General features: G+C 43.1%; 1 protein-coding gene across 2 annotated transcripts in view; it reads left to right on the forward strand.

The window, feature by feature from the left end:
• The window catches only part of RAD21L1 (RAD21 cohesin complex component like 1), a 30,202-nt gene extending 17,597 nt beyond the window's left edge, over positions 1-12,605 (forward strand). Inside the window, exons 9-14 of one of the 2 annotated variants that reach the window (XM_060277369.2) lie at positions 1,596-1,825; positions 2,906-2,987; positions 3,281-3,387; positions 5,782-5,868; positions 8,067-8,144; positions 11,460-12,605. In XM_060277369.2, coding sequence (XP_060133352.2) covers positions 1,596-1,825; positions 2,906-2,987; positions 3,281-3,387; positions 5,782-5,868; positions 8,067-8,144; positions 11,460-11,648 — 773 coding nt within the window. In that variant the 3' untranslated portion in view covers positions 11,649-12,605. The remainder of the gene's footprint in view (positions 1-1,595; positions 1,826-2,905; positions 2,988-3,280; positions 3,388-5,781; positions 5,869-8,066; positions 8,145-11,459) is intronic. The other variant, XM_088674782.1, reaches the window with a different exon arrangement.
• Positions 12,606-14,181: the final 1,576 nt, after the last annotated feature.

The raw sequence follows: 14,181 nt of genomic DNA on the forward strand, positions 1-14,181 counted from the left end.
ATCTGATGCTTGTCGACGTGTGAGTCGAGCCCGACACACCCGGGCGATGTGTCCTAATTTTCTGCACTGCCTGCACTCTGCGTTGCGGAAACAACAGGTCCTCCTCTCGTGGTTCTCCCCGCAGCTTGCACAGTTCCCTCCTTCTCGTCGAGGCTGCTGTGGTGTGTGTGCTGCTTGAGTGCGCCGCTGTACTCTGTGTACTTCCTCCCTGTCAGATTCGGATTCGTCGGTGAGGTCTTCGTGGTAGACCCTCGGTTGGGATGGCGGGGCCGGTCGTGCCTCTTGCGTTGACCTTTCGGCGGCTTCGGTTGCCAGGGCTTCCTCCAGAGCAATCTGGAACGTGAGGTCTTTTTTGGCGTAGAGGCGTCGTTGCAACATCTTGTCCCTCAGGCCACCGACGAGGCGGTCACGAAGCATGTTCTCCAATTCTGAGAAGTTGCATAACCGGGCGGCTTGGCGGAGGGAGGTCACAAACCCAGTTATGGTTTCCCCCGGGGCTTGCCGCTTTGCGTAGAAGGCATTTCGGCAAGCTACCACCGAGGGCTGTGGTGAGAAGTGCTCCTTCAGCTGTTCCATTATTGTTTTGTAAGAGACGGTAGCGACATCTCTAGGTGCAAGGAGAGCCCGGGCGATTTCAAACGTCTCCTCTCCACAGACGCTGAAGAATGTCGCCCTCTTCATGGCATCGTTGGTGACTTCTTTCGCTTGCAGGAGGAAGTTGAAACGGGCGGCGTACCCTTCCCAGTCTCCCAATGCTGGTTTGAATGGCGAGAAGCTGCTGTCGGTTGCCATTCTGGGTTCCTTGGGTCCTGGAGCTGAAGCCTGGATGCACGGTGCGATGCAGCGGTGCAGCAGGTGGCGGTGCTGCGGTGCAGTGCGTGGTGGCGGTCAGCTCAGCAGGATCCCATCCTCGTCGCCAGTGAAATATACTCGGAGTCGAGAGTGAATTTCATGCTCTTTATTCAGCTCATAGTCATCAAGGAGAAGAGAAGACGAATGGCTCTTTTCCCAAAACCATCTGCTTATATACATTATTTACACAATGGGCCTTGCGTGATTGGCTACTTCAGGGCTACACCTGTGGGCCAATTATATTGTGGATTGACTTCTGCCTGCAGCCTGATTGGCTGCTCCTACAGGCCAATCAGGTAGCAGATTCACTTCTGCCAGCCGCCTGATTGGCTGCTCCAGCAGGCCAATCAGGTTGCGGATTCACTTCCACCTGGAGTTGGATTGGGTACTCCCGCTGATTCTGAATCCTATTGTTCTAGGATTCAGCTCAGTACATAACACCATATGTCCAGAATTTCCCAGACATATATGGAATACTGCTGTGTATAGCAGTGTCGGGGCGGAAATCAGTAAATGTCCAGGAAAATCCGGATATATGGCAATCTATGTCTGCAGTGCCGTTTTTCCATTTTAAAAAACTCCAAAATGGCTTTTTTAATGATTTTGCCGAACAACTTTTCTATCTGGATTTTCTCTGTTTGAAATATGGCAGCGCTACCCCAAAGGCAAAAAACCAATCCTTTGCTACCCTATTCCTTGGGTCGACTTGCAATATTTCACTTGTGAATGTGCCTTTTATCTAGTTCTCACAAGGAAACAAAGAGGGAAAAAGAGAAGAAAGTTACTTGTTGATTATGTGAATCAGCTAAGCAGAAAAACTATGCAAAACCAGCTTATGGACTATGAAGACACATTAACTGCATTAGATATTGCACCCCCTACAAGAAGGCTCATGATTTTACAGGACTTGGGGAGCGCGGATAAACTTCTGGGCAGACCTACCCAGACTACAATTAATGAAGATTTGCAAAAGGTAACAGTTGATTATTTGGGGCGCTTCCAAACAACCTATTTGTTGAGTAGTCTTCGTGATTTCTTTGCAGGGAGATAAGATGATGTTGACTATTTAGTGTGCATTCATTCTGATGTGTTTGTGGGGAGTTTAGATGCCATTTCATCAGAGCAAGTGCTATCCCATGATATTTTCCAATCACTTTCCTTCTTGCAAAAAGTGATCTTTGGGGGAAGTGGGTTTGCTGCACAAGACCTCCCAGCAACAATCAAGTGTAATTTTGCAACCTGAATTTGCCAATTTGTAACTGAATCCCACCTGAAAATCACGACAGTACTCTGGAAGAACACCTTATACAGTATGCTCCTGCATTGTTGCCATATTTATGTATACATCTTGAAATACTCTGTGTTCAGAACTGCTCCCTCCAATATATTTTCACAGATTTTAATGTTTGGGGTATTGCAAAGATCACAGAGCAAGTACGAGATTATCAGAATTGTCCATATGTTCTGCAGATCCAATAGTCAGCTATTAAAGCTGCTTCTGTTGCTAAGCATTTAAAAACAACAATAAAAACCTACTACAACGATACAAATAAAAATAGCTAAACAAAATGGCAGGACTACAGGTCCTGCCCCAGTAAAAGAGGGAATATTGCTCTTCAAATTAAGAGCCAGAATCTGGGGGGGGGGGGGAATTGTTCCTAAAACTGGCTAAAGGTAGCACTTGGCATCCTTCCCTCTTAGATGTTTGTTAGGTTTCTTTAGTGTGTTCCCAAGTAATCTGATTTGTTCCTGAATTATCTGGTCTTGGAAAGGAAGGTCTCTTGGAAGGTCTGCTGGGTGCACTACAGTTAATGGAGATTTCCCAGGGGAAGAGGTGGCTTAGGGCTCCAGTTTGCCTACACCCCAAGGCAATATATTTAATAGTGAGTTAGACATTTCTAAATATCTACAGAAGCTTTCTTTATCAATGAAAAGGTTAAGCAAGTCAAGAGCTGTCATATTAGTTGTCACTTACTGAATTTTTGATTCATTAATATGAAAGTCATATTCCAGAATTGCAGAGAAAAAATATATATGAATACTGTTTTTACAGCTCTTTGCTAAAAGTCTCAGGTGTGGAAGAAAAAGGTTGCAAGAGCTTGCAGTTGAAAGAAGCAACGAACAAGATGTCCAAGGCAAGATTTTAAAATTATGTCTGTTTTCAACTAGTTGTTATAACTCCTCCATCTGTAGTTTTGGGGGGAACGCACCACATTCAGCAAGTGTACCCCAAAGAAGAGCATGCTTAAATTCAGGAGGTGCAGATCTGTGTTAACACACATTCCAGTATTGGAAAAGTCATTTATCAACTGAGCCATGAAATAGCTGTATGACTGGGCCCTGCCGCTCAATGGTGGTGTGGTTGGACTGGTGCAATGGTCAAGAAGTTAAGTGTAATTGTCTGATTACTATTTTATTGTCAATTCAGAATTGCCAACAGCAGAGGTTCCAAAAGCTATGCAAGACACAACTTACCAGATTGTGTCACAAAGTAGCGGAGAAGAAAAGGGAAATATAGAAATTGTTGAACCTATGGTAAGTACGTTCAGTGCAAAGTCGTATTACTGTGCACTTAAGTTTTTCATGGCTCCATGAAAAGCCTGAAACTACTTCCCTTCCAACTAGGGGGTGGGGAAGAGGAGAGAGATTGGGGTCTGTGCTCTACACATCACTCCTTCCCTTTTCTAGAGTAGTCTGGAAAAGACTTTAGCCCTCTTAAAGTCTATCAGCATCCTGCAGCTCCACCACACACAGGGAATCTGGAAGCTCAGCCTTGCTCAATGCACTACTGACAGACAGCCATACTTAGACCTTTTGGTTTTGTAAGGGTCTTTCCTTGGTTCTTTACTGCTTAACAAAATGAGTTTGTGTTAAAGACCGGCAAGGCTGAACCGGGCGTAAATGCCAACTATACCAGTTGAACTCAGCAGAGTAGCGCAGGCACAGCAGAAACTTCTTGGTTGCAAGATGAAGGCAAGTTGCAGGAACACAGGAACTCACTGCCTCTAGTATTGTGTAACTATATACAGCTTTATTTACAAGAACAAAACAACAAACAGTACATAGATCAGTACTTCTCTCTACAACACAATAACCACATCAGAAACACACCACCAACTCTCCACAAAACCCCACAAATTCACCCTTAGTCTAATAGGGTTACTGCACCAGTCACCAAGCTGTTGCTAAGGCTCTATCACTAGGCAAATTATCCAGCTCTGGAGATTGCTGAATCACTCTTCTGGGCATGTTGCCAGCTCTTAATTGCTATGTGACCAGATGCACGTACTCACACAGTGAAAAAACCTAAACAGTTTGGGTAGGTTCCTCTGGGTTGTTGTTTTTTTGAAATCTGAGATATTAATGATACACCATAACTGGGTAGTAGTAATTATATTATATTATATTATATTATATTATATTATTATATTATATTATATTATATTTATACTATACTTCTTATACCCCGCCCATCTTGCTGGGTCATCCAGCCACTCTGGGCGGCTTCCAACAAGAGATTAAAAATACATTAAAACATCAGACATTTAAAAAAAAACACCTTCCCTAAATAGGGCTGCCTTCAGATGTCTTCTAAACATCAGATAGTTGTCTATTCCTTTGACATCTGATGGGAGAGTGTTCCACAGGGTGGGTGCCACCACTGAGAAGGCCCTCTGCCTGGCTCCCTGTAACTTTGCTTCTCGCAGAGAGGGAACCTCCAGAAGGCCCTCAGCGCTGGACCTCAGTTTCCGGGCCAAACGATGGGGGTGGAGACGCTCCTTCAGGGTACTTTAGCTGAAATTGTAGTTCATACTACAAAAGAAGTACAGAGGTGTCATCCTGCACACTATAATTCCATTGGGAGCTTATTTTCCTCTTTTCGGTTTTCTTCTCTTCCTTGAGTTGTCCTTTTAGGACAGGAAGCCTCCTTCTCATCCCAGTACCTAAGCCATGCTTTCATATCCATATTCTGCTACAAGTGGAGTTAATGACAGTTTCCCCCCCCCTTCTTTAGTGACCGTCCCCCCTCTGTAAGACTACAGTCATAGGTACACTTGTCTTAGAATCATAAAACTGTAGAGTTGGAAGGGACCCTGAGGATCATCAAGTCCAACCACAGCAATGCATTAATAATAATAATAATAATAATTTTTATTTATACCCCACCCATCTGGCTGGGTTTCCCCAGCCACTCTGGGCAGCTTCCAACAGAAAAATAAAACACAGTAATCTATTAAACATTAAAAGCCTCCCTGAACAGGGCTGACTTCAGATGTCTTCTAAAAGTCTGGTAGCTGTTTTTCTCTTTGACATCTGATGGGAGGGCGTTTCACAGGGCAGGCGCCACCACCGAGAAGGCCCTCTGCCTAGTTCCCTGCAACTTGGCTTCTCGCAACGAGGGAACCACCAGAAGGCCCTCGGTGCTGGACCTCAGTGTCCGGGCAGAATGATGGAGGTGGAGACGCTCCTTCAGGTATATGAAGGAATGAATATGCAGCTGTCCCATACAGGGATAAAGCCTGAAACCTTTGTGTTTTCAGCACCATGCTCTAACCAGCTGAGCTAGTAAGCAAACTTAGTGGAGCTGACTTCTGAGTAAACATGTGAGATTGCAGTATAAAAAACAGTATTGGAATAGATCAAAGAAAAATTATACATCCAATTCAATTCTGGGGAAAACAATGCTTTCAACAAAATTGGGGCCTTGTTCTTAGGTAAAAATCTAATAGATCCGGCTATTTAGCGTCTCTACATCTCCCATTTAGTCCCAAAAAAGGAACCATAAAATTCAACACAGAAGCTCTGTCTAGCCTGAAATATTCATCTGCTACTGAGTAATGAACATATGCTCAAAAAGAACATTACTGAGAAGTAAAATTTATTTGCTAAGAGACTGATCACTCTCCCCCCCCCACCTTGTAATATCAGGAAACTGTTGGTGGAGTGTCTGCTACGTCTAATGGTTCTTCACAAGAGACTTCTGTAAGTCTAGAGGTTGAGGCTGCAGTGGAAAAGGTATGTTTTATTATTTATTCCAAGTTTCACCTGACACCCAATAAATAAGAATGTTTAGGTCTGGTTTAATGGGATCCAATGTTATCCATGGACTTTGAGGGTCATTCTTGAGGATATGATTAAGAGCTGCTTTCGGATTTCACATTTGTTGTGGTTTTGGCAACTAGCAGCCATGCAGAGGGTTTCCCCACTAACCCATGCTGTTTTTTCCTAGTGAAACAAAACAATAACACACCACCACCACAAACACATATTAAAAGGCTGTAGAATATTAATTTCTCAAAAGTTAAATTGAGAGGGCAACCAAAATGGTCAAAGGCCTGGAAACGATGCCTTATGAGGAACGGCTTAGGGAGCTGGGTATGTTTAGCCTGGAGAAGAGAAGGTTAAGGGGTGATATGATAGCCATGTTCAAATATATAAAAGGATGTCATATAGAGGAGGGAGAAAGGTTGTTTTCTGCTGCTCCAGAGAAGCGGACACGGAGCAATGGATTCAAGCTACAAGAAAGAAGATTCCACCTAAACATTAGGAAGAACTTCCTGACAGTAAGAGCTGTTCGGCAGTGGAATTTGCTACCAAGGAGTGTGGTGGAGTCTCCTTCTCTGGAGGTCTTTAAGCAGAGGCTTGACAGGCATGTGTCAAGAATGCTTTGATGGTGTTTCCTGCTCGGCAGGGGGTTGGACTGGATGGCCCTTGTGGTCTCTTCCAACTCTATGATTCTATGATTCTAAATTGGTCAAGCAACATCAATAGTATTGTTTAAAAGGTCCCCCCAGAGGTTGTATTTTCTGTGTCAACTAAGGAAATTTAAATTGCCCCAGAAAATGCTGATCCAATTTTACAGAAGCATCATTGAAACTGTTCTCTGTAATTCTATTACTGCTTGGTATGGTACAGCCTCCAAGACAGACAAGAAAAGGCTCCAATGAGCTGTAAGAATTGCAGAAAGGGTAATTGGTGCTAGCTTGCCTACAATAGAGTCAGTCTATGCTACCAGAGTTAAGAAGAGAGCGGAGAGAATTGCAGCAGATCCTTTACATCCCTGCCATCATCTGCTAGATTTACTCCCATCTGGACGTCGCTACAGGTCTTCATATACAAAATTGGCCAGGCACAGTTTTTTTCCCTTGTGCCATTAAATTGCTGAATTTGAAGATGTGTAGCTGAAGGGGAGGTCAATTATGGGTGGGTTTCTTTGCTTATTTGTATTGTGAGTGGAACAGTGTGTGTATGTTTACATTGCAATGTAGCCAAAACAAATTCCAAGTATGTTGGAAAATGTACTTGGCAAATAATAATAATAATAATAATAATAATAATAATAATAATAATAATAATAATAATAAAAATCAGCCCCAGGCCTGCTTCCTAAAAGAATACCCTCCACAAGAGGGCCAATCTTAGCTCCTATCCTGAGATCCTTCAAGTTCCAAATTAAAAAACCTGACTCTTCAGAAAGGCTAGTGATAAGAGTATCAATCTCCAGCAATTTCAGGGCTGGGAGAAAAACCTATAATCCTGGAGAGCTGTCCCAAGTCAGTTTAGAAAATACTGGACCAGTGGACCAGTGGTCTGAGTTTGTGGAAGGCAGATTCCTGTGTGCTTGCTTCTGTTCCTGCTGCTATGTTTTATGAGTTTTCAGCTGAAAATGTAATATGAATTATAATTGTATTTGCACTGTTGGTTGTTGGTTGATTTTTGCATGTTCAGTATCTTGGTTTTTGTTGAAAACTTATTTGGTTTAAGCTGGGGTGGTGGCCAGCTTGTGGCCCGACTCCAACTCCCATCAACCCTGCGGTCAGTGGTCATGGAAGATGGGAGCTGTAGTCCAACAACATCTTGAGGGCCACAAGTTGGCCACCCTGGTTTAAACCTTTAAGCCTTAAAGAAAAATAGGATTTTTAAAAAATGCTTTAAAAATAAATGTGTAAGTAAAAACTTTGCCACTTTAAGTGTACTGTACAGTTGTACTGACACTTTTCAGTAGCAGTACTAAGATACTAGTCTAACCATATGACCACGTTTGCGAAATGAACTTGACTGAGTAATTCCTTGGTAAATTTCTGTGAGACCACAAATGTGCAGCAGAATTCTAGGAAAATCTGTGAATTTTTTCACACTTTTAAGGAGCATAATCATTCATCATTTACCCTTTGAGTGGCTGTTATAAGTGCTTGTGTTGCTTTATAATGTAGGGAAATAAAGACAATGCTCCAGATAATGAAGAAGAAAAAAAGGATAAAAGAGCTGTAGATTTGCTAAATACTTTCCGGGTAAGTTGCTATTTAAACACAGGTGACATTCAAACATAATGCTGAACCATAGTTAAGTTAGTGCTACATGAATGGGCCTAAGTTCATATGCTGCTGCTTCCTCTCCTCTTCCCACACAGCTGCTAGGAGTCTAAACAAAATTTTAAAAAATCCTTCCAGTAGCACCTTAGAGACCAACCACATTTGTCATTGGTATGAGCTTTCGTGTGCATGCAGAAAGCTCATACCAATGACAAACTTAGTTGGTCTCTAAGGTGCTACTGGAAAGAATTTTTTAATTTTGTTTAGACTACGGCAGACCAACACAGCTACCTACCTGTAACTAGTTGCTAGGAGTGTTTGAGAAGCTTTTGCTTTCCTTCTGCTTAACCATGACCTGTTATTTTGTCCAAAATTAAAACTGTAGAGTAACACAGAGTTTTTAGTTTCATCAAGGCCGCTTCATAACTCATGGTTCAAAGGTGGCACTTTTCTTTTTTAGATTTTTTTAAAAAACCATGCACATTGTAAGTGTTAAACTAATTTGGAAGAAACCATCTGTGGTTAAGTGAAAGCAAAAACTTCTTGAATCCTTCTGAACGTGCAGTAGAAGAGGAGGGAACAGGTAGTGTCTGAGCCTAGGAAAAGGCTAGGCTCATTCATGTAGTGCTAAACCATGGTTCACAATTACGTATTAACATGGCCACAATATCTGCCAGTAAGTTAATAAAAAGAATGTGTGCCAAGCCTATGTGAGTTGTTGTGCCCTGATTATAATAAAATAGCTACACATAAAAATAAATGAAATCAAATGCAAGTATGTTTTTACTATGAGGAAAAATTATCAAAATGTCCCTATGTCTAAATTCTGTAACTTTTAGAGCAGGCTTACTCAAACTTGGCCCTCCAGATGTTTGGAGACTACAATTCACATCATCCCTGACCACTGGTCCTGCTATCTAGGGATCATGGGAGTTGTAGGCCAAAAATATCTGGAGGGCTGAGTTTGAGGAAGCCTGTATATCAATGGCAATTTCTGGCTTCTTTCTTTTGGCTGTGTTGCCCTCTCAATGCACACAGTCCTTACTCTCTTTTTTAAAAATTTATTTATTTCAACAACAATTTATACATCACAGTGTCCTTACTCTTTCCTGAGAGGTGTCTGCAATCTTGAAATGAAAGCCAAGAGAAGCACTCTGTCCAAAATCCCTGTCAGGAATGCCACTGCCACAGGCTAAAAAAGCAAAGTTATTGGTGGGGGCAAAGGATGCTTCCTTCCCTTAATGTGGCTCAGCCTCTTGTGTCCTGTGAGAGCTGTTTGCAAAGAACTGCAGGCTGCATGAACCCATCGTGAGTCATTCACACATGACTTGGGTGCACAACCTCTAGCCCTCTTGCATTGTTCCCCTGCAACTGATGTGAAGAGGCATGCTGCCTCTGATTCCGGAGGTACCAATACCCGTCATGACTAGAAGCCATGTATACCCTTGTCCTCCATTAATTTGTCAACTTAATTCCCCTTTCAACGATATCTTCTTGAGCATCCACCATTCAGTGGATTTGTAACTGGCTTACTGACCGAACCCAAAGGGTGCTCATCAATGGCTCCTCTTCATCCTGGAGAGTAGTGACTAGTGGGGTGCCACAGGGTTCTGTCTTGGGCCCAGTCTTGTTCAACATCTTTATCAATGACTTGGATGATGGGCTTGATGGCATCCTGAGCAAGTTTGCAGATGACACCAAATTGGGAGGGGTGGCTAACACCCCAGAGGACAGGATCACACTTCAGAATGACCTTAACAGATTAGACAACTGGGCCAAAGCAAACAAGATGAATTTTAACAAGGAGAAATGTAAAGTACTACACTTGGGCAAAAAAAATGAAAGGCACAAATACAGGATGGGAGACACCTGGCTTGAGAGCAGTACATGTGAAAAGGATCTAGGAGTCTTGGTAGACCACAAACTTGACATGAGTCAGCAGTGTGATGCAGCAGCTAAAAAAGTCAATGCAATTCTGGGCTGCATCAATAGGAGTACTGTATAGCATCTAGATCAGGGAAAGTAATAGTACCACTGTATTCTGCTCTGGTCAGACCTCACCTGGAGTACTGTGTCCAGTTCTGGGCACCACAGTTCAAGAAGGATACTGATAAGCTGGAACGTGTCCAGAAGAGGGCAACAAAAATGGTCAAAGGCCTGGAAACGATGCCTTATGAGGAACGGCTTAGGGAGCTGGGTATGTTTAGCCTGGAGAAGAGAAGGTTAAGGGGTGATATGTTAACCATGTTCAAATATATGAAAGGATGTCATATAGAGGAGGGAGAAAGGTTGTTTTCTGCTGCTCCAGAGAAGCGGACACGGAGCAACGGATTCAAACTACAAGAAAGAAAATTCCACCTAAACATTAGGAAGAACTTCCTGACAGTAAGAGCTGTTTGGCAGTGGAATTTGCTGCCAAGGAGTGTGGTGGAGTCTCCTTCTTTGGAGGTCTTTAAGCAGAGGCTTGACAGCCATCTGTCAGGAATGCTTTGATGGTGTTTCCTGCTTGGCAGGGGGTTGGACTGGATGGCCCTTGTGGTCTCTTCCAACTCTATGATTCTATGATTCTATGATTCTATGATACCTTGTGATAGTGAATTCAAGTGGCCATGCGTTTACTTTAGAACTTCCTTTTGCTTATACAGTACTAGATCTCCCACCCTCAGCTTCATTGGATGAAAATGCTGGGCTAGATAGGCCTTTGTTCTATTTTTGCAGGGCTCTTTTGATAGTCCTAGACCTATGCTATGACAAGCAGCAGGCTTGAATGCTTCCTGCTGCAGGGCTGGATAATCTCTGACCCTCCAGATGTTGTTGGACTGCAGTTTATTTCATCCCTGAAGCTGAAGCTGACGGGAAGTCCAAAGACTTCTGGAGGGCTGCAGGTTTCTCTTCGATGACATACAACATAGTGTGTATGTGAGAGTGGGCATAGCCAAGTGGGGCAGGGAGAGGCAGCTGCCCCCCCCATCAATAAAAATATAAAATCAAAAATACATAGCTAACCGAGGTTCTCACCCCCCCCCCCAAACAAAAATCCTGGCTATGCCCATGGAGAGTAGTGAATGGTTATGTCTTTATATATGAAGTGAGAAATATGGGGATAAATAGGAAGTAGAAGAGCAATCTGTAAGACCCTTTCACCAAAGCCCGATTCCTTCCATCAACAAATGTTGTGATGAATATAATGCTAAACAGCGCAGCATCTATCACACAGCTGCTCACCCATCATTTTCATGTGTAAAACTGAACTTCACCTCTTTGGTTTATTCCTTTGTTTTGTTCCCTATGCAGAACATGTACCAGGCAGGAGCAAAGTCTTTCAGTTTTCTGACCCTCTGTAAAAACAAGACCAAGAAAGAAGTGGCAGACAAATTCTTTAGCTTGCTTGTTCTAAAGAAACAGCGAGCTATTGAGGTGGCTCAGGCTGCTCCCTATGCTGACATTGTGGTGACGGTGGGTCCAAACTTCCATACTTTCTGAAGGGTAGAGTGATCTCCTTTTAACCATTAGTTGCTATGCTTGAAAACTGTACTCTGCGTTCTATGAAAGTTGTCAAGAGACACCTTACAGCATACCGAGATCTTTGGATTAGACCGTGTCCTCCACTGCATAGATGTGCACATGCACTTAACAACAAGAGCTAATAGACGATGTGCAGAAATATTATATTGTTAAAAAGAAACACAATGCCTTTGTTTAATTAGCACATCCAGAGTTCAAGCTGTATGTTAGGAAGAACGCTGCTGCTGTTGTTGTTTTTCTAAAAAAAAATGTTAAAGTATAATTTCCATGGGTTACCTGTTTTTCTGTTTCCATATGAAGTAAAAACAGGGTTAGCTATGTTTGATTCTGTATGCAAAACTGGCTGATTGTTAGCTATCAAAACGTGGATATCGGCGCGCAGGACACACTTTAACAGCAACAATGGGAATTCTGTACAGCTGTGACGTCTTCTTGACCAACGTTTGTATTTAACATTTTTAGTTACAATGCTTCATACGCTGTGCAGTATTACTTTCGTTAAGGCAAACATGTGGTGCTTATTCTGCATGTTGCCTATTATTGCTGTGCATCCAAGTCCCCACAGACACCACACACTGGGTACGTGAGTTTGCACTTTGCAGACACTTGAACTATAGTGGCTTATGGTAGCTTTGGATTGGTGAACACAGGAGTGTTCCAAAATGAGTGCTACCTGCCTCCTCATCCTACTCCCTGCTTTGCGGTGTTGAAGCTTGAGGGCTGTACCATCCAGGGACATCCTTAGGCTGCAGAAAGAACAACCCCCCCCCCTCCCATGAGAAGTGATGAGACAGAGCTATTGCTCACTATGGTTTAGACCAAAGGTATGGATGCTGGAACTCTTACAAAATAGTTGTATATATGTATGTGTTCTCCTATATAACCTGTGTAATTAAACACAGTGTTTTGATTTGTTTTTCTTTCTTTCTTTTCTATCTCCTGGAACTTTTTGACTCATTAAGTAAATGCCTTTTTGAACCTGAAACATCTTTAAAATTGTGTAATAATTTAATGCACTGTGTACTGGGGTGGGAAGCTTAGCAAAAATGTCGTCAAACTTGGAACAGTGCCAAGAGCCAAACTAGACTTGATGTGGCTACACAGTAGTTTGCTTAAACCTTAAGCTAGTTACTCAAACCTTAAACCATGCACAAACCAGGGGGACAAGGGGTCTGATTCCTGGAGCAAAAGCAGCATGGAGATGCTAAATCCTTCCTTGTCCACAGCTGATCTGCTTCATAGTCTGCGTCCACCAACAACTGAAGTGAAAAGGTCCTCAAAAAAGCACGAGGGGATGGATATAGGGAAGTGAGCTGCGGGTACATGGGGATGGTTTTACACCTCATATTTGTGTCCCTGTTAGGAATATTATTCAATATATTATACCTGTTTGTGGTTCGCTGGCTCTTCATTGGATCTCAGTCAGTAGCTGTTTGAATTCTTGGCTTTGCGGTGACTTCATTCCAGTTTGGAAAGCTTTGCAGCCTTAGAGAGCTCATCTGCCCATGTTGGAGGATTCCGACAAGCCTCTTCTCTCTCTGCCCTCCCCAGTGCCACAGAAGTTGCAGGGGAGTCAGCTGGAGAGTAGTATGGAGCCCAGTCACCCATGGAGGCAAACGTGATTTTTTTTGAAGGTTTTAAGCTTACTTTTTGGAACTTTGAAATCATTCCTAGTCCCTGTTGTCTAAAAACTGTACACACAACACACACACACACTCCTCAGTGCCCAACCTTCATGTATGATTCAGACATACCTTTGCAAGAGTCTGCCCATGTAGCTGCTGCACACACATTGAGTTGTATCAAAAAGCCCCACCACCACACACAATTGGCGCTGGGGGTTTCCCTAAGCTTTCAAAGTACCATAGGTTTGGTAGGAGTGTAGAGGAGCATTGGGGGGGGGGGGAGGAGAGAGAAGTTCCACTGCATGGGTGGAAGTTTTTACATTTGCGCAATAAGCTTCAACCCATGTTTGTTTGTTTTTAAGAAAGGCAAAGAAGCCTGCACATGCACGCAGATACATGCACACAGACAGACACATGCACAGGGATCACAGCTATTACCCACTGCTCTTACCACTCAGCCCCACCAGTTGCATAGAGAGAGGCAGAATATTTGGGACTGCCACTCAGTAGTCTTCTGCTCGGGAATGTATGAAAACTGTCTGCCGTCTTGTCTTCAGTTTGTTGCTGAAACATCTTGGTGTATGGCTCTTTAGAGCAGGCATGTCAAACATGCGGCCCTCCAGATGTTTTGGCCTACAACTCCCATGATCCCTAGCTAGCAGGACCAGTGGTTGGGGAAGATGGGAATTGTAGTCCAAAACATCTGGAGGGCCACATGTTTGACATGCCTGATTTAGAGACTGGATCTGGCAGGAGGATATAAGCTTTTCTTCCCATTACTTACCTGGCCACTTTCTGTATTGGAACAGAGGAAGCTGCCTTCTACTGAGTCACACCAATGGCCCATCTAGCTTGATACTTTCTAC

Source organism: Zootoca vivipara, chromosome 7 (genome assembly GCF_965207765.1).
Source record: "Zootoca vivipara chromosome 7, rZooViv2.hap1.1, whole genome shotgun sequence".
Classification (NCBI taxonomy): domain Eukaryota; kingdom Metazoa; phylum Chordata; class Lepidosauria; order Squamata; family Lacertidae; genus Zootoca; species Zootoca vivipara.